General features: G+C 47.8%; 1 protein-coding gene across 1 annotated transcript in view; it reads right to left on the bottom strand.

Moving 5' to 3' along the window:
* Window positions 1-25824, bottom strand: part of Fyb2 (FYN binding protein 2) — a 122609-nt gene that overhangs the window by 81042 nt on the left and 15743 nt on the right. The window contains exons 2-4 of the mRNA XM_023702673.1: window positions 7780-8524; window positions 3720-3881; window positions 2075-2108 (exon numbers count right to left, since the gene is read on the bottom strand). Of these exons, the coding sequence (XP_023558441.1) occupies window positions 2075-2108; window positions 3720-3881; window positions 7780-8524 (941 nt within the window). The remainder of the gene's footprint in view (window positions 1-2074; window positions 2109-3719; window positions 3882-7779; window positions 8525-25824) is intronic.

The raw sequence follows: 25824 nt of genomic DNA, 5'->3' as shown, positions 1-25824 counted from the left end.
GACTTGTGGCACCTAATACAGTGTAAATGTTACATAGATAATTGTTACACTGTATTTGGATAATAAAGAGAAGATGTCTTTACGTGTTCATTAAAGGCACACTGCTTTCCCGATATTCACAGATCAATCTCATCTCTTATTTTTTGCATGCTAGGATACTTTTTTATTTCTTCTTCCTCATTACTATGTCCTTATTGTCAACCATGGTCTATGTCTATCCTGATTGTTCACTGACAAGTCCACGCATGCATCCATCCAACCACCCATCCACCCATCCATCCATGCATCCATCCATCCATCCATCCACCCATCCACCCATCCATCCATGCATCCATCCATCCATCCATCCATTCACTAGCACTTAAAGGGAATGTGGTTGTTTCCCTAACCCTGCCCGTATATGCATACCTTACAGTATCACAGATAGAAACAAATGAGGAAGGCCATCTAATTCAAGTCACTATGTAGGACATAGATCAAGTGACTTTATCTTCTATGAAGCCACCCCTCAGTAGTGTAGTTTCTCTTTGCCTATCTTGTCCTCCTTCTTACCACGGTATGGCTGTACCGGTGGTGCGAACATTTTAGAGACTGACTGCCCAAACCCGCTTATTTATCACAAAGTGCCAGCACTACAATTGAACTTGAATAGTGAGGTTCTAGGTTACAAAAAAACAACAGCTACTATTTCATGCTGGGCTGCTGGGGTGACTTGGCTTGCATTCTGATGGAGGGGACCTTGTGTACCTGTGGTGGCATGCATGCCATAGGTTCACCACCACTGGTCTAGACCATAACTGATAAATAACAAAATCTCACTCCATCTTGAGTTATGTTCTAAAGTTAGCATGAAAGGGAATAGTTGGAATTGCCCTTAGGAATCCCCTAGGAAGACAGGGCCCTCCTGAAGACAGGCCACTTTCTGCCACAGGCCCCTCACAGCAGGTTTGTCCTCACATAGAAAGGACTTGCTATTTCCTTGCATAAAGAATCAAGAAGTCATCTTAGAGTAAAGAGGCGAGGAAGATGCACATCCGTTAGACCTAAAACCACAGCAGGCTCACACTGAGATGCTTACAGTGTGACTTCAACAGATGACCAGACCCCAGCTCAGCAGAGTGCTCTGTCCCCTCCTGTGCCCTCCCACTTGGCCAAACTGGCCATATGCACACTCTCCCTAGCCATGTGACCACCCAGCCAGTTGTGGCAGAGCTGCCTTTAAAGCCTGCTGCTGGCTACAAGGTCTGAGCAAGCCCACCTGCCCGACTCACTGCATGCATTGCAGACCCTCACTATACGGACTGACCCCTGCAGCAGCGGATAACTGATAGCACTCTAAAGAGCTCCTGACCCTCTCAAGGAAACGCGACCCCTACCCCAAGTGTACAAAGTCTACATCTTGTGTTTTCTTCTATTACAAACATAACAGCTGCACTATTATAAACATTTGACACATGAAACAATAGTATGAACATTTGATATTTTAGTGTAGCTCCCCTTTTAAGAGTAGCCTTCTTGCAAAGAAGAGCATTCATTGTGAGGCTTTTGAGGTCCCAAGTCAACATGTGGGCACCTATAGGTTTCACTCTTACACAGCAAGTGGCAAACACTCAAAGCTCAGGGCAGGAGCTGCAGGGGAGCTGGGAGCAGCAGCCATGCAGTCATCCCAAGACAGCCCGGAGGACATCTGTGCAAAGGCTGTCAGCCCCCAAAACTCAACGGACACCATGCAGGTGGAGGGCTGCTGAAGTGCCACGTCCATGGCAAGGCTCGGAGGAGGAGCACCCCAGAAACAACATCCTCCTCCCATCACCACCCCAACTCCCAGCCGCCCGGAGCGTTCTTTATGTCCCCACTTGGTCTAGCACTATGGAAGCTGATATTTCAATGTACTCCCTCTCCGTAATTAACAAAACCTCTTTGCAACTTAGTTTTAGCACAGGAGTTACATACATGCCACTTAACACTTCATTCAAAGCAAAAGTTGCTCTCAGCTTCTCCAAGCAGCACAGACACTGGGCTTTTGGCAAGCACCGACATCGGGCCCCTGCGCAGGGCTGGAGCATGGACTCACCTCTCTGGAGGACCAAGGAGCTCTTTCCCGTCCGCTGCAAGGGCAAGAAGCAGAGTGAGAAGGAGGCACTGGCCTTAGTCTGGTAGAGTGAGGGCTTTTCATGCCACAACCAGCTCTCAAAGCCTGGTGTGGAGTGGCAACTCATCTGGGACTCCGGGGACTCCCTGTCCCTGCACTGTGGCTGTCACCCCCATGTCAGGGAGCAGGTATGGATACGATCTCCTTGGCGGGTGGGAGCCTCTGTAGGGTTTCTCTATTCCTGTCTTGTCTTGTACAGAGCAGGGCAGTGAGCACGGCTGCCCATGTGTGGCTGCAGGCGCACTGGCCGTGTGCTAAGCATCATTCAGGCTCTTTTGAGGTACTCAAGTGCACATCACCTTGCTGTTCTCACTGTGGTCTTGTGAGACTGAACTATCATTACTGCTACCTATAAACAAGCAGAAAGACTCAGTGAGAACAAGGCCTGAACATCCAGGGCTAGGGCTGGGGAGCTGGAGCCCGTGAGGCCACTGTACTATGAAGACGTGGTGCTTCACTCCTGCTCCTGGAAAACTGTCTCTCCCATGAGGAAAGCAGGCGAAGGCTTAATTATGTAACATTTATAAAAACCACACTTAGCCTTCTTTGATGTGGAGATGGTCAGGTTACTAAAGTAAACTAAGGAGAACGCTGTCGCTCTGTGTAGGATTTCCTTCCAGGGTGAGGCTTCGGATGGGTTGCAGCACCGGTTCTCCAAGTGTGTGGTTCCTGGGCCACCAGTGGGAGCATCCCTTTATGACTCGTTAAAAGGCAGATTCTGAGGCTCTACCCCAGGCCAGCTGAATCTGAGATGCTGGAAACCGAGCCTGGCCGTGTGAGCCCTAACAAGTCCTCTCGGTGATGCCAACATGTGCTCAAGCTGAGCATCATCAGGCTGGAGGAACCCACGAGAGGAAGTTGCCTGAATCAGTCAAAGGAGCAGTGTCCCGCTCTCTCCATGTACCAGCTGCTAGTGGCCGTGGCCACAGTAAGACGTGTGTCGGCACTACCACACATGACCCCCAGAAGAGTGCTCTCCTGCAACAGGACCCAAGTCAGGGGTTTCAAGTGCCACCAAGGTCAGGTGGTGGGTGAGGAGTGGGTGACTGCCGTTCCTTCAGCAGCAGAGTAAGATGCAAAGTAGCGCCGAGGAATGGGCTCCAGAGCTGTGTGAGTGCCTCCAAGGGACGGGGAGGGCAGGCCGGTCCCGTAGGACCCTGCTGGGCCTCCAGAAGGCCTCGGGCCACGTTCCCACTGGCCTGCTCCCCTCAGCCCCCACCTCCCCTGCCCTGCACCACTGTGTTGGCAGCAGGGTCTGCAGGGAGCACCAAGGCTCACCAGCTCCCTGTTCAGTGACTTCTTGTTCTCTTCCTCTTGGATGTATTCCCAGCCCATCAAGCACTCTCAGGGGAGGCAGGCTGCCTGGGAGTGGCAGGGCCAAGTCCCACAGCTTTTGTCATGTAGCAGGCAAGTTGTCCAGCCTGTGTAAGTGCACCACAGTGATGGACATCTGGCCTGGGCAGGGGAAGAAGGGTGGTGCTGCCTTACCTGGGCATCGGTGCCAAGGGAGGGACCCAGGACGTGGCCTGCAGGGCACTCGGAGTGTGCAGCTCCCACGTTTCCTTACCTTTGGCTTGGGTCTCAGTGAGGGCAGCCTGCTGCCTCTGGAAAGCCTGGAGATCTACGGCTGGGGGCTTTGGAGGCTTTGGGGGAGCAGGACCCAGAGACTCAATGGGAGGCAGTGGCTTCGTTCTGGGGAGCTGGGGTTGCTTGGTGTCCAGAGGGTTTGCTGAGCAGAGACAGGACAATGTGCAGGTCATGGTTTCCATGTCATGACTGGTTCCCCTGCCTCAGTCCTCCTCCCGGCCATCTGCACCCACTCAGCAGCCAGTGTGCCCAGCCCTCGGCAGACCCACTGCCTACCTGTCCCACACCAGTGCCTGGCCTGCCTCATCGCATGGCATCAGCCCTCCACAGACCACTGAACTCAGCCCAAAGTCCTTCACCTCTTACCTGAGACTGTTCGTTCCTATTCTGGGATGCTTCTCTCTCGTCTGTCTGTCTGTCTGTCTGTCTGTCTGTCTGTGTCTCTCTCTCTCTGTCTCAAGCTTCAACTCTCCCCCCACCCCATCCCCACCCCCATACTGGGGATTGAAGCCAGAGCCTTCACACTGAGCTATAGCTCACCCTCCTTATTCTTCTTAATTTTGAGACAGATTCTCATTAAGTTCTTAGTGGCCCAACTTGGGCTCAAATTTGAGATCCTCCTGCCTTAGCCTCCCAGAGTACTGAGATTATAGGCTTGTGCCATCCTGGCCTGCCTTCAACCCACTCTAAAAACTCTGCTCCAATGATAGCTCCAAAAGCTCAGGATGGCTTTTCTTGATTTCTCCAGAAATCAAAGCCAGAATGACCCACTCTCTGATTTGTATTCCATCACCAGTGCCAACACTGTGGCACTAGTGGAGAGGCTGGTCCCTCTCCCTATGACCATGGGGCCCCAAGGCAGGAGCGTGTCCCATTTAATCTCCCAGGACCTGCTTAGAGGGGACAGAGAGATTCTTCCCTGAAAGGATTCTTCAAACACTTAGGATGTAACATAGCACATGAGCTACAATGAGGAGAAAAATTTCTTCTGATTTCCAGGGCTCATAGCCTAGGACTGGCTTAAAACTGCTTTGTAACTTTTGGTATCTGTTAATGTTATAGCCTTGAATTTTCTTTTAAAGTCAAGATTTTATGTATTTTGTGCTTCTGCACTCAAAATCCAGTTCCTACAGAAATTTCAGTATTGTACATGCAAATCATATCTGCCTATTACACTGAAAATAACACAGAAAGGTCGTGTATAATCCAAGTGCCTTCATATTTGGTTTTCAGAATATGTAGCTGACCCTACAGAATTCTCAGGGTAAAACTTAGCAAGTAGCAGGGTCTCTGAGGTGCCTCTCTGTAGCTTCTGTCCTGAGCTTTTCAAGCCGGGAGTGGAGGGACAGCATCCTTGCCCTACCAGCAGGGGGCACTGCTCTGATGCACAGAGTAAAATTATTCCCTTCTGAGACCTTAGCTCTAAGCCCAATATCAGAAGGTGCAGTTTTTATCAAATTAGAGAGAAGACAATGAAAATACACTATCACTTACCGACTAGGTTTCTAATTTTTACCAGGCATTTTACTAAGCAATTTACAGTTATTTCACTTAACTCTCCCAATAGTTCTAATTTGTTTTTATCCATCTTTCCTCCCTTTCCATCCTTCCTTTTCTAAATGTTTATTGTATGCCTGGCATTGTTCTAGCAGCTGGGGATAGAACACATGCAATGCTACCTTCAAGAATTTCTACTCTAATTGGAGGAAATGGATGCAAAACAAGCAACAAATAAGCAAGATAATTCAAGAGAGATGTCTGGAACTCTTGCCTCAGTTGATTGTCGCTGGCAAGGGAGGGAAAGAGAAGTAGGAAAAAGATCTGAGACTCAGAAAAGTCCAGAACGCATGGCCGTAAAGACTGTGGTAAGTAGTTTAGTCTGTAATCTCAGGACTGGAGAAATCAAGGAGAATTTTTAAACAGGAATTCTACCCACCTATCTAACCATGAATGCATCCATCTGTGAATCCATCCATCCAGGAACCCATCCACACATCCATCCACCCACCCACCCACCCATCCACCCACCTATCCATCCATCCATCCATCCATCCATCCATCCATCCATCCATCCATCCATCCATCTATCCATCCACCTACCCACCCAATCATTCAATACATTTTTCTTTTGAGGAAACATTCAACTTGGTCTTACATCTTGTTCTTCTAGGGATATGGCGGCAAGGAAGATGATCTTTTTAAAAAATTTTTCTGAAGTAACTGAAAAAATGTATAACCACATACCAGGTATAGGAATAAGTGATATGGGAGGACAACTTGGTACCTTTTCAAATATAGTAACCAACAAAGTCCACTCAGCAGATGACACTTGAACCAAGGCTTTCTTTAGTGAAGGGAAGGAGAGGCAGAAGAGTCTGCAAGGCAGAGGGGCTGTAAGTATAGAGACCTGGGGTGGAGCCCACCTGGTGCTCTGAGAAGACATGTCCCACGAATGGGCCTGTAGGTCACACAGGGCTCTGGACAGCTAGGACTAATAAATTTCTACATCATTTCTGACACTATTTACTATTTTTAGTCTCTTTAGTGGAAATTTTCAAAAATTTATTTATTTGGTGCAAGGTCTCACTACACAGTTTGACTCCTCCTGTCTCAACCCCTCCAGTGCTGGGATTACAGGTGTGTGCCACCACGCCCAGTGTCAGTGGCTGGCATGGTGCGTCCAGGGTTCTGGGGCTGGCTCAGCCTGCAGTACCAAGGCAGGATTGAACCCAGGTCTTTGTGCTTGTCATGCAGGTGCTTAGATTGCAGAGCTATCTCCTCAGTCCTTTATTCTCTTTAAAAAATAATAATAAAAAAAATTAGCACTGGAAAAAAGATAGCAGACATCAACTGTCAAAACAATATTGATTTTTAGTAATTTTTCATGACCCATTGCACAGCAGGGACTTGGATGTGGAGCAGCATAACGGAGGGCACAGAACGGTGCCAGCTCGGCCTCCGGTGCCTGCCACTCACAAGAGGCCCAGGGGAGACTCCTGTGCATCATGTGCCATGTGCGAGTACCTAGGTGAGTGTGCGCTGTGAAGATGGGTGTTTACTGTTCCTAAGCAGATGCGTAAGTTTCCTTATTTAATAGAACTTGGGCACATTGTTATTTGTAAAACAACATAGTAAGTTTCAGCAGCTGTGGTATAGAATTACAAAAAGGTATCCAATCGATTTTGCTTTTGATAACTTACTGTAATTACATCTATAACACTAATACGACAAATGCTAATACTAGCAATGTTATAATACTAGAAATGTTATAATAAAAACATTAAAAAATAAAGGAAGTTTTGTTACGTATATACTGTTTGGATGTGTCTAGGCTGCAGGTTGGAGGTACTTGTATGATAATAAAATATATATTTTAAAGGATATTTCATTTATATATAAACTACATTATACACTTTACGTGGGGACCGACACAATTCCTCTTCACTCAGTGCAGCCAGGGAGGGGGAAAGGCTGACATCCGTGCCTTAGCGACCCACGTGGGTGGGCAAGGCTGTAGAAGTGGAGGGGCCAGTAGGCTGCTGCAGTTCGTCCAGGAGATGACGGTGGTGTAGACAAGGGCAGAGCAGAGACAGAAAGAAGCCGGAAGAGCTACGCATATACGGTACTCTCTGGTAGAACCCACAGCCTGCTAGTGGACTCCATGCAAAGTATGGGGTGGGGGGGAGAAGAATACAGCAGCGCTCAGTTTTTGTACTGAGCAGCGAGAGGGGATCGCTGTGCTGCCGAAGAGAATTCTGGTAACACCTCTGCCACATAGGCCAATGGAGCGGGCTCTAAGAAGTATGTACATCACCCACGTTCATGCAGCTTACATGATGTAAAGCTAGGAGTCAAATTCAAGTTTGCCCAAACAGTTGCACAGTGTAATTCCTGGAACTTAAGCACGTTGCACAGACTTCAGTCTATGCTTTAGCAGCCAGCCCGGCGATTCCTGAGCTCCACTGCCCAAGTCACACGCAAGACAGCTCTACTGCGACCCAGGGTGCCCTCCCTCAGGCCGCAGGGGTTTCTTTTCCTACCTGGGGCTGGGATGGCGAGCTCACATTCGTAAGCAGGCTGGCAGGGATCATCTGTTGAGCTAGCAACACTGGGTTTTTCTTGGTTCTTCCTGCCCGCTCCAGAGCGGAGAGAGGGGACCTTCTCAGAGGTGGCGAGGATTTTTCTATGGGCCAGCTCCATCTGGGCAGGGAGTGTCTGGGCCCATTTTGGTTGAATATTCCCCCATGGTCTCTCTGGAAGAAGCCCCGTGCTTTTCTGCTTTCCTGGACCTTGGAAAGCCTTAGTCCCACCACTGGTGAGGAGAGGAGCCAAGCGCATCACGCCCTTCTGAGATGAAACCTTCTCCCACTTCCTGAGCTTGTCTTGGAAGCTGCTGGCCCCCATCCCTTTCTCCTCATCGTCCACCTCTGGGTTTGATGCATTCACATCTGGGGGCAGAGAAGCTACCTGGGACTCCCTTGGAGAAGATGCAGTAGGTTTTTCTAAAAGTCCTGGGGAACTTGAGCTCTTCTGGATTTTACGCCTCTGGGTCCATTTCATGCGCTGGGCTTGAGGGGTGTTGGCCTCAGCGCCAGGACCCCGCGCCGGGGACCAGTTGTGGTAGGATGGGCAGGGTTTCCCAGGGGCCACAATCGGGGTTGGCCATGCCCATCCGATGTCAGCTGTTTGAGACACACTTGCTGGGAATTTAATAGGCCCTAGGAGAGGCGGAGCATCCCATTTCTGAAATTTGGCTCGAAGTTCCTTGAAGCTTCTTACCCCTTCCTAAAGCATAAGAGAAAAAGAGCGAATCATTCTAGGAAAGGAGCTGTCATAATTAGCTGATGTCACAGGACACAAGGGCTCAGGCGGCTGGCACTGCAGCTGCTGGCCTGTGGGGCCATCCTAGTCAGGAAGGCTTCTGCCTTGCGTGAGAACACAACTGGTCTCTTCGAAATGTTTCAGGTGCATTTAATTTTCTCACAGTTTACAAAATGAAGCATATGTAGAGATAGTGCTATTACTTGCAAACCCCTCGACGCAAACTGTTGATGGTTTCCCACTGTCTACAAAATAAATTACAAACTGCTGTGTATAGCAAGATTCTTCATAATATGGTTCCAATGAACTGGAAGAGAGTGAAATTGTGCTCTCCAATTGCAGCAAAACACAGTTTCCCTCACATCAAACACACTGTTTGCAATTTCCCAAGTGGCCTTGCAGTGTCCCCTCCCCATGCACATGTGTCCTCGCATCTCAAGTCACTGCCCGTGTACCAGGCAATTGCTTCCTCACATTGCAGTCCCCAGGGAGGGACTCTGCAGAGCCCACAGCTTCCTGCCTCCTGGCTGCTTCACTCTTCACATCCTGCCTGTTGAACTTAACACGGTGGAGTGGAGTCGGAGCTAGACAGACCTAGGTTCAAATTCTGCACCTGCCCTTGGCCTCTGAGACAAACACTCTGGGAAATATGATCCTAGCTGTATGTGCAGTTGCAGCCTCACTGTTGGGCAGACGAGACTCATACCTGTCAAATGTCAGCACAGTGCCTGACACGTAGTAGGCCTGGGATAAATAGAAGCTATACTAGATACAGAATGATAAATAAAAGCTGTAGGAGGCTAGATGATCTTTCTGTTTGTTTGTTTAATTAATTTATTTATTTATTGCCAGCTCAGCCCACAAAAAAAGTGTGAGATGGCGTGGCATGTGGTACCAGGGATCGAACCACCAGGTCTGCGTTTGCCTAAGCTTGCCTAAGCAGGTGCTTTAGACTGCTCAGCTGTCTCACCAGCCCCTCTTTCTGTATTTTTAGCTGTCTGTGGGAGAACAAACCCTTCTAAATTCAGCCTAAGTAGAGGATATGGAAATGGTGGTGGTCACCGCAGCCCAATCCTTAGGCAGAGAAAGGGGTGCACTCAGGCCCTATGGGAAGTTGGTGGGTGATTTGTCCAGGAGGACTCCTGCTAGGCGCATTTCCTACCACTCCCTCTTTCTCCTGCTAGATCTACATGATTGTTTTGAGTGCATCTGGCCCTCTTTTGCCTTCACAGGAAGGAGAAGGTCGAAAAGCAAGAGCCATGTCCAGTCCTGCTCACGTGGCTGATTGTTTTCACTTTCACATACACAGTACATCTCCAGGGCAGTGACTCCTGGTTCGCCAGCAGAGGAAGTGCTGGCTGACCTTTCCTCACCTTGTTTACTGTTGACTCACACCTGCCCTGGGGAGATTCAGGAAGTGTGGGATTAAACCCTGAGTACAGAGCAGGTGTTGGGCACCAGCCTGCAACTCCTAGTTATATTGTTCTTCCTCTGTCTCTTTCCCTCTCTTACCCACACCCCACACCCCACATCCCACATCTCACACCCACACTTGTAGCTCTCAGCCACAAATTGCTAAGTACTGGTTTCTCATACTGCTGCCAGCAGATGACTTAGCTCGGCTATAGCACCTCTCCCGGATGTGGCATAAGCCTGGACTAGGCCTGGGCCAGGGCACCTGGTGTAAAGCTCCGCTCTGCTTTCGCTTAGTTATGTGGTAAGGGCAATGCATCTTACTTTTCAGTCTTACCCTCTGAACTCTGAAACAGGACTTGAATTTCTAATGAAAATTCAGGCTGTTTGGATCAAATAAGGTAGCAGATGTGCATACCTCAAGTGGTAAATATTTATTAAACTGCGGTAAAATATACATAAAATGTGCCACCCTTGGCAAGTTAGTATTGGTAAGGAGACTCGTGTTGTTTGCAAAAGGCCTTCCGTGTTGCAAGACTAAAACTCTGTCGATTACACAAGGGCTCTGCTCCCCACCCTCTGGCCCTGCTGACTCTGGATTTGAGTGTATTAGGCACCTCCTGTAAGCAGATTCGTTCAGTACTTGTCTTTTTTAGGACTCTGTATTTTATTTAACCCAATAGCCTCAAGGTTTAGCTCGTGTTGGGATTTCCTTCCTTCGGAGGTAATCCTCATTGTATACAGTCATGAAGCATTCTGTTTTCCATCTACTTATCTGTCAGTGGACGCTGGGTTTGCTTTTACCTTGTGGCTGTTACAAATGATACTGCTACCAACCTGGCTGTACAAAGCTCTTTCATGCCCTGCTTTTAATTCTTTTGGGTGTGTTTCCAGAAGTGGCATTGTTAGATCATATGGAAGTTCTATTTTTACATGTTTGAGAAAAGACCGTGTCATTTTCCATAGCAACTGCACTGTTTAATATTTACACTGGCAATGAGCTAAGTTTCCAGTTTATCTGTGTCCTCACTACACTTTTTAAAAATAGTTCATCCTAATGGATGTGTCTTGGTCAGAGGCTAACATTTTTGAACTAACACAGTGGTTTTTATTTTTTTCAAAATGTAATTTTTTAATTAAAAAATCTTTTATTTATTTATTTGGTACAGGGTCTCGCTATGCAGCTCAGACTCATAGTGATCCTCATGTCTCAGCCTCTGCAGCGTTGGGATTATAGGCGTGCATCACCACGACCGGTTTTGGTGACCAGCATGGTTCACCCAGGATTTTGGGACCAGCATGGCAGATGGTATTGGGGATCAAACCTGGGTCCTTGTGTTTGCCAGATAGGTGCTTAGACCGCTGAGCTATCTCCCCAGCTGTTTTCATTTTAAAAAGAATTAAAAAGTGATAAAAATAATACAGAATAGAAGACAGATAAAAAATAGAGGAGCACAGCAAAATTATGGAAACTTTGAATGAACAATATAGGAAAGAATTAGAATGCATAAAACAGATTCCAAGAGATATCCAAGAAATTAAACATTCCACTGAAAGATGGCAAAAGCACTTGAATGAAACAGAAGACAGGCTTTCAGACCTTGAAGACAGCACTGCAGCTAGCAATCACAAAAGGAGAGATCTCTTAAAAATGAGAAGGAACCGGGAAATAGCAATCCAACAGCTGCAAGACGATGCAAAGAAAAATAATATAAGACTGATGGGTGTCAACAAAAACTTTGCAAAAGTAATAGCAGCAGAAAATTTCCCAAACATGGGAAAATAATCTGACATATATATATATATATATATATATATATATATATATATATAAAATGAGGCATATGGAGCTCTAATTAGCCATAACCAAAATAAATCTATACTCATGGTGGTTATGGCAACTATTTTTTAAAGGTATTTAGTACAGGGTCTACAGGATCTTATTACACAGATTGGATTCATAGTGATCCTCCTATTTTCAGCCTCCCAAATGCTGGGATTATAGGCGTGCATCACCATGCCCAGTCTCAATTGCCATCTCAGCATGCCCCAAGGGCAGGGACAGCACAGCATGCTGAGAGATGATCCCTGGTCCCTATGTCTGCCTAAGCAGGTGCTTTAATCTGCTGAGCTATCTGGCCGGCCCTCCCATAATGGTTATTTTTTGCCCACTTTTTGAAGCCGTGAAATATAAAATTATTGCTTGGTAGATTTTAATCTCTGTAGAACTGATTAGGCTAAGCATGGGAAATAGAATTATGAATCTGATAACCTCCAAACCTAGGTCCTGTGGAAAGATCACTGGTTCAGGAAAAGAAAGCCTGACTATGTGTGGTTCATCCTCTTTCAACAAATGTTCATTGACTGTCTACTATATAGACCAAACACTATCCAGTGTTGGGGATTCAACCAGAATCTATTCACATTAGGTAAGTGCTCTACAATGGAGGTATACTCCAAACCTTTTAATTTTATTTTTAAGACTTGTTCAAACTCCTGCTCCTGCCTCAGCTTCCACAGCAATGTGGACTACAGGTACGTATCACTACATCCAGTTTAAATATGCATTGTAACATCAGAGAGAGAAGGAGAGAGGAAGAGCAAAGAGGAGGGAGACAGAGGAGAGGGGAGAAGGAAGGGGGAGAAAAAGAGGAGGAGGAAGGAATAAAACATGCAAGTCAATATCTGAGATAAGTGCAGCAGACAAATTAAACAAGGTGGAGAGTGATGGCTGCCACTTCCTGACCCCGCTGTCTGCTAATCCCCAAATGCCACCGATCATGAGTCTTGCTGTGTATGAGGACGTGCAGTCTTTATGCCATGGTCCCTGCCCTCTGGTTGGCCCCACTCTCTGCTTGGGATGACTTATCTATGGTCTCTGCTTCTCCTCTAAGCTCTCCTACTCCATCTTTTATCTAGCTGTGAGACAAATCTGTTTAAAAACATGAATCTGATCATGTGAGTCCCTTATATGTTCAAAATCCTTCAGCTTGGCCTCCCCAGACCTTTCCAATAAGCTGAAGCTCTTTCTTGGCACATTAGACCTTCCCTAATCTCACCCCTGTGGACTTTCTGAGTCTCCAGCTGACTCCTCTCTTCAGCTGACAAGCTGTGTACATTTCTCCAAACCCGTGCTTCCCTCATGTCCCTGTCCTTGTAAAGGCACTGCTTCCCTGGAAGGAAATGCCTGCCTTTCTCCCAGTGTCGTGAGCTGGTAAATTCCTGCTTATTTCCATGTCCAGTTGTGCCTCTTGGAATCTATATTGGTTGTACTAGGTGGTAGCCACTAAAGTTACAAACAGGAGTAAATGCCCCCTGATCTTGCAGCGCTCATGGGTGAGGGGGATAGATGGAAGTGGATCATCCTAACACAATGCAGGAAATCACTCAAAGCATAGGACGTGTCTGCCACAGGGACATAGAAAGAGGTTAATGATACCATTAGGGGGGCGGGGAACACTCCACAGATGTGGCTTCTCAACCAAAAGCCAACCAAACAAAGTAGGGTGAGAAAAGACAGTCCAGAAAGAGAAAAGCACGAACTACAGGCACAGTGATGGTAAAAAGCATATGTATATGGGAAGAACAGCAAGTCCACATCGCTGAGGCCCAAGTGTTCAAAGAATTCCCAGCGCAGAAGGCAAAGGCCAAGTCTCCTAGGTGTCCTTGGGCTCCGTCTTCACTGAACGCAACGTAACTGATGCATCTGCAAAAGCACAGCTGTCCTTCGCTTGGCCTGCTTTAGCCTGTGTGTGGGTGGGCTCATCCAGCCTGGCACAGTGAGCCTTCCGAGATACACAACCCGGCAGGCTTGGAGCCGCGTCTCCCAGGACCTCTCTCCTCCGGAGTTCTTCCACAGAGGCATCTGAGGGAGGCAAAGTAAGGGCACAGCGTATGTCCCCGGGGAGCAGCCCTACAGGGCGCCATGCGGAGAGCAAGCCTCTGTGGACGCTGGCCTTCTCCATCGGCTGTGGCGCACAAGCTCCTCCCTCGCCTTCCTGTCAGTCTGAAAATAATCTAATAAACCCCTTTCTGGGAACAAAGGATTTTGTCATCTGCAGCAAATGAAAAGCACTGATCAAAAATCAGTCACAGAAAGCACTGGTGTGCTTGTCTTGATATCCTTGACGAAAGCTGATAGTTCTGGCCCTAGTATGAATCGTGGAATGACTATGGTGGTCGTCTAATACGGCTGAGGCCCTTAACACAAGGGCTTCCTTCCCACAGACCACCTTCCAGTTTCTCCAGCCCAGCCCAGGGTGCAGTTTCCTTTCAGTGTTCCCGGCACCTCGGGGACCTCCCCGATCAGCTCCTCAGCTATTTCTAAACATCCCCTCAAGCTCCTCCTCTAGCAAAAGTCTATAAAAGCCTCAGCTTTCTTTGTCTCAGGCCGGAGGATCTACCTGACCCCACTGCCCTTGATCTTCTCCGTGTCTTTGGGGTTAGTAAAAGTTTCTTTTATCCTTCCTATCTCTTCACTGCGCCTCTGAAAAACCCACTAAGAGTCAGCCGAAGTCCACTTCTCTCCAGCAGGGTGCACATCCCTTGAGGACAGGCGCTCAGTCAGGCCTTCAGTCCCCTTGTTCACCACCACAACCCCGATCCCTACAAACATACTTGGCCCACGGGGGTAATCAACAAAATCGTGGTGACTCAGTGAGGGTTCACAAGTTTTCCAGGATCATTTGAGACAGAAACCATGTCTTCTTCCTCTTGGTAACCCGACACTAGCTGTGTGCTTCACCAAGTCTTTGGTGAGGAGATGAATTAGCAAATGAATGCTTAAAACAGTGAGCAGGTTCACACCACATGTGAACCTCAACTGGGCAGAATTCAAAGTGTTTTCTGGAATCAGTTTCTGTAAGAGCAATTTAGGATGACACCCACTGAAGTAGATTATCTAATCTCCGCAATGTCAGAAAATGGCCTGCGAACAGCTCTGGAAAAGAGCCCAGTGCCTCACTCCTCCCCAGGAGGGGGTGACCCTTGAATAGAAGCAGCACTTGCCCAGGACAAAACAATCCCAGAGATATTGTGGAAACAAGATAAAGACAGAGTGTCCTCTAAACAGAAAGTATTTGTCTCTTTGATAGGGAGTGGAGGTAAAAAATCCAGCTAAGAAGCTCAAAGAACTCTCTGTAACTTTTCAGAAGAACGAGCGGACCACTGTGAACAGTCTGAATCTCAGTTCTATAGGTGTGATTATTGTATTTAGCTGAATATATTTGGTTAAACCAGGGGAATCAAATTCCATAAGACGCGTGCCTCGTGATCGATTTCTACTTTACCGGAGTGGACATGTACTAATGACAATAATAACAATGCAGGCAAACACTTTCTACCAGATGCCAGGCTCCAAGTGCTTTGTATACAGTCCCGTGTTTACACTCCACTTGTCTCCAGGATACCCGCAAGGACATCGAGGCTCGGCAGGCTGAAGAGACTTCGCCACGGTCCTGGTGAGGAAGGATCAAGGCTAGTGCTCGGGCAGTCTAGCTTCAGGCCTGATGGTGTCCTTAAGCCCAGAATTCACTTACCATGCCTCAGGCGCATGACTGCTATACTAGCTTCTGGAGAAGTGTCCCACTTTGGAAAGTTCAGATGCTTGAGAGCTTTCTCCTGCCCTTGTCCTTGGGATCAGCTTTCTCCTGCCCTTGTCCTTAGGATCAGCTGCGATACACACGATCTTAATGTCCACCACAACCCGCACAGCAGCGCGGTCACTGCCCCACACTGCAGACAACTGCGGGGTAGAGAGAGGTACGTCACTTCCCCTTTTTACGCTGAACGTAACACAAGAACTTGGATTCAAGTCTGTCCGATATGATGACTGCTCTAACTACCCTACTGTAACGTATTTATACAGTTAGCAACTTACAGTTCTTTTGCTAACCTCATAGAAATTCTGTAACTAAGTTTACCTGTTATGCTTATTGATAATACAGCTTATATTAACATTATTTTCAATCATAATCATTTCATTCAGACAAACAAATTAAAAGCCCGAGAAACCAATCCACAGTTGCTTTTAAAACATTCTCTTGGCCGGGTGTGGAGGGGCACGCCTGGAATGCCTCAAGAGGCACTCAGGAGGAAGGGTGGGAGGACTGATGTGAGTTCAAGGCCAGCCTGGGCTTCGGAGCAAGACCTTGTCTCAAAGAAGACAAAAAAAAACCCCACACCAGTCTCAGGCGCTTTGTTACTTACACCAAGATGAACAAAGCATGGTACCTAATCTAATTGGCATAATTTAAAAAACTATAATAAATTACATGCTATTGTGACCATATATTCTTGGATTTTCAAGGTGTGATTTAATGTAATTTAAAAGATATGAGAGGGCCAGGGAGATGGCTCAGTGGAATAAGTGCTTTCCGTGGCAAGCCCAAGGGCCTGAGTTCAATCCCTGGTTCCGCCAAAAAAAAAAAAAAAAAAAAAAAAAAAATAAAATAATGAGGGAAGGAAGAGCACACGTCTGAACTCCAGTCACGCCGCAACATCTCGTATGCCGTCTTCAAAAAAAAAAAAAAAAAAAAAAAAGAGAATGCAGAAGTTATCTATTTAGATAACAATAAAATTCAGTGTTCTTTCAAAATAAATCTGCAAATGAGAGCTGTTGTGTGTCAAATGTCATGCTCCTGTCTGTGGCTTACGAACTTGGGTACAGATGGTGACGCCCCACTCTCCTGAGTGGTCTTGCTGAGTCTACTCTCATGGAAGTTGCCTTTTGCGTTACAATTGTCTAGGATTACATGACCAACTCTGGTGGTACATGTCACGTGACCAATACAGTGGTATATGTCACATGACCTCCTCAGCAGACAAGGAAGAGAACTGCGGGTGTTCAATAAATCAGAAGTGCCTGGGTCTGTGACAGCTGTAAGAGGAATGTATGTGTACCAACTTCTAAAAGGAGATAGTATTTTGATATGTAGTTTTTAATTTAAGAAGGAAAGTTAACTGATTTCTGCAAATTGCTGACCATTGTCTTCCACAGCAGAAAACAAAGACGACACCGATGGAAGTGATTTATCACAAATCTGGATATCGTTCCCCAGGTAAACACACGTAGGAGCCTTAAGGGATTTGCAAACTCAAAATTGGTGGCACAGAGTAGTAGCAGAAGCCAGGACTCCGCAGGACCAGAAGGCAATGGCAGGGTCGAATCCTACCTAAGATAGAAAGACAGAGCAGCCTTCAAAATAGCATCTGAGCCCCCCTTCTTGAGTGAAAGGGGATTCGGTGCCAAGCTCAGCGCTCCAGGAGCTACAATAACGAAACTGCCTGCGCTCCTGTCCCCAGTGACCAACCTCTGAGCCCTGCAGGAGGGGTAGGGACAAGGGGGCACTGGGCACCACTTGTCACCCTCTCCTGTCCCTTCAGAGCAGTAGCAGGAAGGTGAGAAGCGTGCATCTGTCCAAAGGCATAAGGCCCAGTCCTCGCTCGCCCTCCCTCTAGGAACCTGAGCTGCTGGCCAGGAGTCCTCCCAGGAGCCACAGGCTACCAAGGAGGGGCCACAAGCTCCCAGTGCCACCAGTAAAGCACCCCCCATGGCACTGCCTGCTGTGGCATACAACGTCCTACAGGGCTTCGCACCTCTGGGCGCGCACCTGCATCTAAAAGCAGGGCTGGGTCTGCTTACCTGGTGTCTATCACCACCTAACTTAAAAGACTTCACTGGGCTCCCTGACCTCAGCAGCCCAGGCACCATCCTTCAGGCTACTTAAGCTCCCAGCCTCCAGGGTAGGCCATCTGGACTGTCCAAGGGCCACTGTGCCTTGTGTCCTTGTGGGCATGGGCCAATGTCAGAAATCCTACAGATGAATGTCCATTTTGTATCTGTGTATTCAAAATGGTTAGAATAGTTATATAGTTACATTTTCTTAAAGAATAGAGGGATTCGTTGTAACAGTGTTTGTAAATAGGATATCATGTCTGCATCTTGTAGAGCAAATAACCACTAGGAAGAATGTATGCAATATGTTAATTATTGAAACTGTCCTACCAATTTGATTTGAAACTGTCTCATTGCTATTTGTTTCTCAATAAAATTATGGGAAAAAGCCCGTTATGATAGCTTCCTGAAACATGTCAAGGAAAATGAACAGAAAAAGAAGGAAGCCAAAGAGAAGGGTACCTGGGTTCAACTGAAGTGCCAACCTGCCCCTCCCAGAGAAGCACACTTTGTGAGGATCAATGGAAAGGAACCTGAGGTGTTGGAACCTGTTCCTTATGAATTCATGGCATAAACTGGGGATGTTGCTCTGCCATTCAGTACCTAATTGGCAGCTTAAGTGTTCTAGGTCCTATGCAAAAATAAAATCACCCTGTGCTGTAAGGGTGGTTTTCTTAGTGGAACGGGTATATGGTGCCTTCTTACCTCAGAAATATTTGCAGCAGATTTTTACTGTACCTAGTAATCATGTGTAGTCTTTACTCTTCAGTGTTTTTGTTGCTGAAAGATATTGCCAAGCTATTGTGCAGGTGTATACCCAAATATTCAAATATTTATAAAATATTTATATTGGCTTGAAGATCCTGTAAATCATGGAGAAAAGATGTCTCAAAATGAATGGAAGTCACTTCAGAAAGAAATGTAAGTCCATTTCAGTTAAATAAATTGTTTAAAGCACCTTAAAAAAAAGAAAGAAAGAAATCCTAATCTCCTGTGGCCCTTATCCCTGACCAAATCCCACTTCTTGCCTCCTGCCTCCCTCCCCCGCTCCACTGGGCTCTGTGGAGAGTGGCTCAGGGACAGCAGAATTCCTCTGGTCCTTATCTCCCCTCAGCACATGTCCTCCACTTTTGCTCTGACTGGCACTGGTATCTCCCCTGAGGAAACACTACCCTGAGGACACACTCCCCTGAGGCTTCCACAGCTGCGGCTTTTTTCTTCAACCCTTGTTTATTCCTGAGCCAGATCTGCTGCTTTCCAATTATTTCTTCCTTCTCAGAGATACCATTTCCAGGGAAGCATCTGCCAAAGGAACACCCCGTTCCCCACGGAGGTATCCTATCTTACAGTGTCCTCATTCCCTTCATTCACTGAAGATGTTTTGTACCTGCACCACTCCACTCCTTCCGTTACCACTTCCAGGATGATAAGCAGACTCCTGATTCACATGGAAGTCCACCAACGCCTTGGCCTCCTGCCACATGCTCTTGCCTGCCACCTGCATCAGTCACCCAGAGCATGCCTGAGTCTTTGTCATTACTAATAAAAGGGACCATCCCAAACACACATTTCAGGTGTCCCACTCTCCAGCACTGCCACCCATCTGCCCACTTGCCTATTTTGGTCCTCCAGTACCAGCATGGGCTTCAACACTTGCTGTCTACTGCCCCTTCCTGTGTTCATTCCCCTACACTCGGCCCAGATTCCAGGGACCGTCATTCAAATCACTTTCTAGATTGGGTACCAACCCCTCCACTTGCTCCCACACAGTGTTTACTCACGCCTATATCAAAGGCAGTTAATGGGCCTTGGATTCCAGCCCTGCCTTTCAACTCTATTTGTACTTGAGACATGATTGCATTCTCTGGAAGGGTGCTGGAGCTGTAACAATCACCTGGAGGGGGAACGTGTGCAAATCAGGAGTCCAGCTGAAGGAATCAACTTGTCCACCTGGCGTGGGGAGCCTCTCTAAGTTGTGAGCAAGAGAAGGACCGCCCAGGAGCCCCTGCCCACTCGCGTCTCAGCCAGGCTCTGCTTCTCTGACCTCCTGGCTGCCTCCTATGGGTGCGTGTCTGGACCAAGACCCAGCTCTTGTCATAGCTGTTCTCTGCACTACCCCTGCCACAGACTCAAGCCTTTTCTACTCAGGGTTTATGTCCTCAGCCTACAGCTGCGCCAGCTAAACGGAGCAATGCATGGCATTTGTCTCCCGTACAGTGAAGGCAGACGAGCAAACAACTGCCTCACACTGCACTGGGGATGGTGCCAATAAAGCCTTGGTGGAGAAGTCAGCCTGGCAAGGTCCTTCCCCAAGTAAGTGCCACTGCAGGACGAGGGGTTGTCACTGGGGAGCCCGGGTCTGGAGAGGGCCCAGAGGTGGGATGGAGGCAGATGGCTCTATACGCCGTCCCTGGGAGCAGCCCCGGTGCGCCAGCAGGGAGGAAGCCAGTGCTCTTTTCAGGAGCCTTTCTCATGGAGGGCCTTCAAGGCCTTGCTCAGGAAGCAACAAGGAATCCCAGTTGCCTTCATGGAGCAGTGAGGGAGGGAAGAAGCCTCAGAGCAAGGAAGCCTTCCGTGGACTTAGCACCTCAGCACTCGGCTGTTCTCTGGTCTGTATTCACCTAGACACTGCATGGCCATCCGTCACCACCGCTGGAGGGAGCCCTTAGGACCTCCATCCAAAGGTCCTACTATGATGCTGGTGCCAACACAAGGGATCACGTCCCTTCCCCCTAGTGCCAACACAGTGACTCTAATTCAGGTCTGCCATCTTTATATGAAACTCTGGGCCAGATATGCCTTGGAATTCTGAAGTTTTCCGACTGAAGAAAGGCACTATCTTATGAGTTCTGTAAATGTCAGTCCTCCAGGGGTCGGAAGCAGTGTTCTTGGCTGAAACTCGTTACTGTTCCTGGAGAAAGCATCATGCTCATGTGATGTAAGTCCAGGGTCCTAGGTGGTCTCCTGTTGGTTCTGGTGGGTGCTTTATACCAAAACAGTTATGATGAATTATTGGTCTTCAGAACTAATTGGAATTTTGAATAGTGGGCAAGGGCTCATGGACTTCCTCCAATCCATTTCCCAGGGTTCTTTCAGGGCTTTAAGAAGAGGGAAAAATTGGGCCAGTGAGATAGCTCAGTGGACTAAGCATCTGCTTAGGCAAGCACAGAGACCAGGGTTCAATCCCTGGCACCACATGCTGCGCTGGCCCCACCCCAGGGCTGAACCAGCCACCGAAACCAGGCGTGGTGGTGCACACCTGCAATCCCAGCACTGGGAAGGCTGAGACAGGAGCATCACTAGGAACCTGAGCTGTGTAGTGAGACCCTGTACCATATACATTTAAAAAAAGAGGAAAAAATCAAAACAAATATCTGACTCTAGGCACAGTAAATAGTAGCCATAACCAGATACTGCCTAACCCAGAGGGTCATCTTTCTCTGCACAGTAGACACTAACTCCCTCACTTCCTGGATCTCTCTCTCCTTCCACTCCTCCCCCCTGCTTGGCACAGGACCCAGTGCCGCCCCCACGCTAGGCAGATGCTCTACCACTGAGCTACACTGTATCACACCCAGCTTCTTAGCACTCCCCCACTGGCAGTAACACAGACAATGTTTGCCTTCGTCCCATCATGGCCTACCCTTCACCTGTCATCAGGAGCATGCTCAGTGGCCCGGCAGGCATCTGCAGTCCAGATTTTGCCCACCCTTCTGGGCATAGCGCCAAGCTCCCACTGCCTGCATCACTGGTCTCTTTAGGCCTCAGTTCCCCGTCCCCAGACTCCCTTGGTCAGAGGTTCTCAGCCACAACTATGTCTGGCTTATCCAAGAGCCCCCTGCGCCTGGCCCACTGACATCTCAGGAACCCCCTGAGAGCTTGCGTCTCGCCACCTCAGTCTCAGGTCCACGGAGAGATCTGGAGACAGCCCCAGCTTCCACCTGCAAATCTCTTGTGGTTTTATTCCTCTTACCACTTTGCACGTCCAAATGGGATCATGCAAGTGAATACCTCATCCTCCTCATTTTCCACAAATGCTTTAAAGGCAGGCAGAAAAAGGTCTCTACAGAGTCCCCAAGTTGAAGCATAACTGACTTCTAGCAAGTATGGAAAAAAATGAACATGTAGATTTCTGGAGATGGCCTGGAGGGGACTGTCTTTTAAAGGGTTTTCTTAGAGAATTATCAATTACTTTCATGCCAACAATGCACCTGAGCTGCAGTTCCACTCATGCACTTCTGCCTCTAAAATCTTTCAATGGACGCATGACCCTGACAATACACATTCCTTAGATGCAAGGAGCCCCCTGTGCTTTGCTTCCCACCACGTCCTGCCTCTAATTCAGCCTCCAGGAAGTCAGAAGTAGCCTCTGCATTTGATCACGCTGCGCCTTCTACAGGATGCCACTGATGTCTTCACGTGCTTCCTAAACTTACTCATCTTTAGACATTTAGCTGGGTTCTCAGTCCCTCCTGGGAGCCTCTCCTGGCCCTTGGGTTAGGCAAAATATGCTTTTCCACGCTTGTATAGAAGGCCCTGCTCAGTGCTGTGCGCTGGTTATCTAGTTTTATTGCAGCGATCATATGTGTGTCCGCTTTATCTACCTCCACCGTGTCAAGGTCCTCGGGGGCGTCGATGGCATTGTGTTTTCTCTCATGCCTCTGCTACCATGTCTCCACACCCTGAGCACAAATGCCACAATATCTGTCCTTTTAATTAAACTTGTGGATTCGGGGATGTGGAAACTGAGGGAAAATCAGAAGTAACTCTCGAGCAAAGCAAGGGAAAGCTGCGCTGAATGCTCACCGTGGTGTGCCTTTTCAGGGTTTTGCATTTCCAGGCAGTGTGCACAGCAGCACATCTACGCTGGTAATTGCTGTAAGCCTTGCAACGGGCTTCTGAGCTCCAAAGAGGAGGGCAAAACCAAGGCCCCGGGTTTTCTGATGCTTGCGTAGGTCACAAAGTACGTGTGCACTGGAGCCCAGGGCTGAACTCAGCAATGCCACCGAGGCCAGCGATGCTGAGCGGTCAGTTTGCCTTTTCTGTGAAGACACAGCCACTCTCTTCCTTTCCCCAATCCATGCCACACTCACTTGTGAGGAGCCACCCGCGGATGAAGGCAGGACAGATATGGGCCTTGCCTCCTGGGGTCCAGTCTGGTGGGGAAGATCACATCAGCAGACAACAGCCACACACAAGGCCACTGTCCTGACAGGGCAGCACCAGGGGCGGGATGGGGAAACCCTACCAAGTCTGAGAGCAAGAGGAGCTGCCTGGAGAAGTGCCCCAGAGAGCCAAGAGCCCCGCAGTGTCCCCAGGGCGTGGATCTCAAGCACCCTAAGCAGACGACCTGAGGCCGTGAGCGGCTTCCTGGCCAAGCATGAGGCTGAACTGAGACTGCAGGTGAGACCCAAGGGGCTGCACGCTAAGCAGCGAAAATAAATCATTGACACATATTTGAAGCTTTATAGTTCAAAGTACCTTCCTAGACTATAGTGGGACATGGTGTCTATGAAAACAATATTTTAGAGCTTCCAAGTCTTTTTATTCCCTGACAAAGTTTAAAACAACTATTCATGGGGGCCGAGGAGATAGCTCAGTAGAAAAAGCCCTTGCCTGGCAAATGCAGCATCCTGAGTTCAATCCCTGGTACCACAAAACAGAACAACAACAACAACAAAAAAAACAACTATTCATTATAAACAAATGAGGTGGGCTTTTAATTTTTATTCTTTTTTGTTTTACTCTTCTCTTTTTTTGGTACTAGGAATCAAACTCAGAACTTCCCACTTGCCAGGCAGGGACTGTATCCCTGAGCTACAACCCTGGACCCAAATGAGGCTTTTTTTTTTTTTCAGTTTCAATGTATTTGGTACAGGGTCTCACTATGCAGCTTGCACTGTAGTGATCCTCCTGGTTTTAGCCTCCCCAGCAATGGGATTACAGGTGTGCACCACCACACCCGGTCTCAGTTGCCAAGCACACCAGGGGAAGGGCGGGTGTGGCAGGTGGTGCCAGGGATCAAGCCCCAGTCCCTGCACTTAGTCCTCAAAGCCATCTTTCTGGCTCCCAAATGAAGCTTTTGATGTCTTTAAGAAACTCAGCCCCAGAAATGGGCTAAGAACTCTTCTAGACACTGAAATGTCACTGGTGACACTATGTGTTGGAGGGAGAGTCTCCGAGGAAACTGGAACTGTACATCTTTGCTGGCAGTTTACAGGTGCAGCTCGCAGTGAGGGGCTCAGGTGGGGCCTTGTCTGGGGATTAGGACCTGACTCAGGACTCAAGCTCCCGCAGTGCTCCTCCCCTACCCGTGACTGCCACCCCCACACTTGCTTGGCATTACAGCTCAGTGGGAGGATGAGGGGCTGCACTGAGCCCACCTCAGGAGGGTGAGGAGGGAAAATAGACCACCAAGCGTGCTCATTTGAGACAGCTTCCTCCTCTCTCGTGCCCCAGACAGAACAGTGACTCGAGTGTCCTCTGGGCTGATGACAGCTTTACATAAATTTAGTGAACACCCAAAACAGAAGAGCTGAATAACTTCTTTGAGTCGCTTTATTGCTTTTACTCTGCATCATATGATGTAAACGTCTTAGCCTATGTGGCTGTTTTAATTTCCCAGTTTTTTTTTTTTAATATTAAAAACCCAGACACATGAAGAAACAGAAGAAATGAAAGACACCTTTCTAAATGCAACTGGGCAGCTTTTGCAGGTGTTAGATATTTAGGCGTGTTAAAGATGAGAAAAGAGCCCCTGTCCTGTTTTCTGTCTATTCAAAGCTTTCTTTCTCTAATGAGAGCAAGGAACATCACTTCAAGGCCTAGAGTACCATTCAAGGTTGTGGTCATCTTCTCCCCTGTCCACTGTCCCTCACCACCACAGCACTCGAGTGTGGTGGACCTTGGACCCAATGGGTGGCATTTGACAGTCACAGCCCCGGATTTGACCCACAACTGTGACACAGCTTCTGTGAGCCCCATTTGTTGATAAGGTATTAGATCTGGAGAGAAAGAGTAGTTTAACTAAGGGGTTGAAAAGTACCTTGTAGGCCCTAGAGTCAGACAAAAGTGTTTGGATTCTGACCCTTCCACTTATGACTGGATGACTCAGGGTGGTTTTTTTTTTTTTTTGTATTAATTATGGCAACAATAAAAGTATTTACTTTGCAGCTATTTAGACAGATCATGCCTGTGTTCTGCTTGACAGTATGATTTATAGAAAGGCTGGCCAGTTAATACCACTGGTGTTGCCACAATTTGCACTGTTATTAAGAGGTAAGTTTAGGGGCTGGGGAGATAGCTCGGGAAAAAGTGCTTGCCTGACAAGCACCAGGTTGTGAGTTCAATCCCTGGGTACCACCAAAAAAAAAAAAAAAAAAAAAAAAAAAAAAAAAAAAAAAAAAAAAAAAAAACACAACAACAACAAAAAACTATTAAGAGGTAAGTTTAGGTTTAACAATGAGGATGTGTATGGAATTTAAGTATCCCCCAAAAAATCACACGCTGGAAAGTTAGCGCCCAAATTCACAGGTTAATGGCATTTAAAGGTGGGGTGCTGGGGTGGTATCTGGAATCACAAACAATCAGGGCCACATTAGTTACATTAAAAGAGGAGCACAAGCTAGCACCCTGGCCGCACCTCCACCTCGTCTTGTGATGCCCTTTGCCACGAGTTATGCTGGCTCTCCCAAGCGCTGAACTGAAGCAAGGTCAGGCTCTCAGCCTTCCCAGCCTCCAAAACTGTGCACAACACCCTCCTTTTCTTTACAAAGTATCCAGTCTGAGGCAGTTTATTAAGAAAAGGGACTAAGAGAAGGTCTGATTCTAGAACTCAGGATCCACTCCCTATATGACCGGGGGCAAGGCTCTTCACAGACCTCATTTTGTTTTCTCTGATTCTGTTATGATGGAAAGTGAACAGCTCAATTTTACAAATGAAGAAACTAAAGCTGGGCTGGGAAGATAGCTTAGCAGTCTGAGTGCCTGCCTGGTAAGCACAAGGATCCAGGTTCAATCTCTGGTACGTATACCATGGCAGCCCTGGGCACCAAGCTGGCCATCAAGACAGGGCATGGTGGCGCATGTCTATAATCCCAGTGCTGGGAAAGCTGAGACAGGAGGATTGGATCACTACGAGTCTGAGCTGCATAGCAAGGCCCTGTACCAAATATAT

The sequence above is a fragment of the Octodon degus genome, unplaced genomic scaffold (assembly GCF_000260255.1).
Source record: "Octodon degus isolate 3935 unplaced genomic scaffold, OctDeg1.0 scaffold00156, whole genome shotgun sequence".
NCBI classification, from domain to species: Eukaryota; Metazoa; Chordata; class Mammalia; order Rodentia; family Octodontidae; genus Octodon; species Octodon degus.
This window is presented reverse-complemented; position numbering and strand designations above follow the sequence as displayed.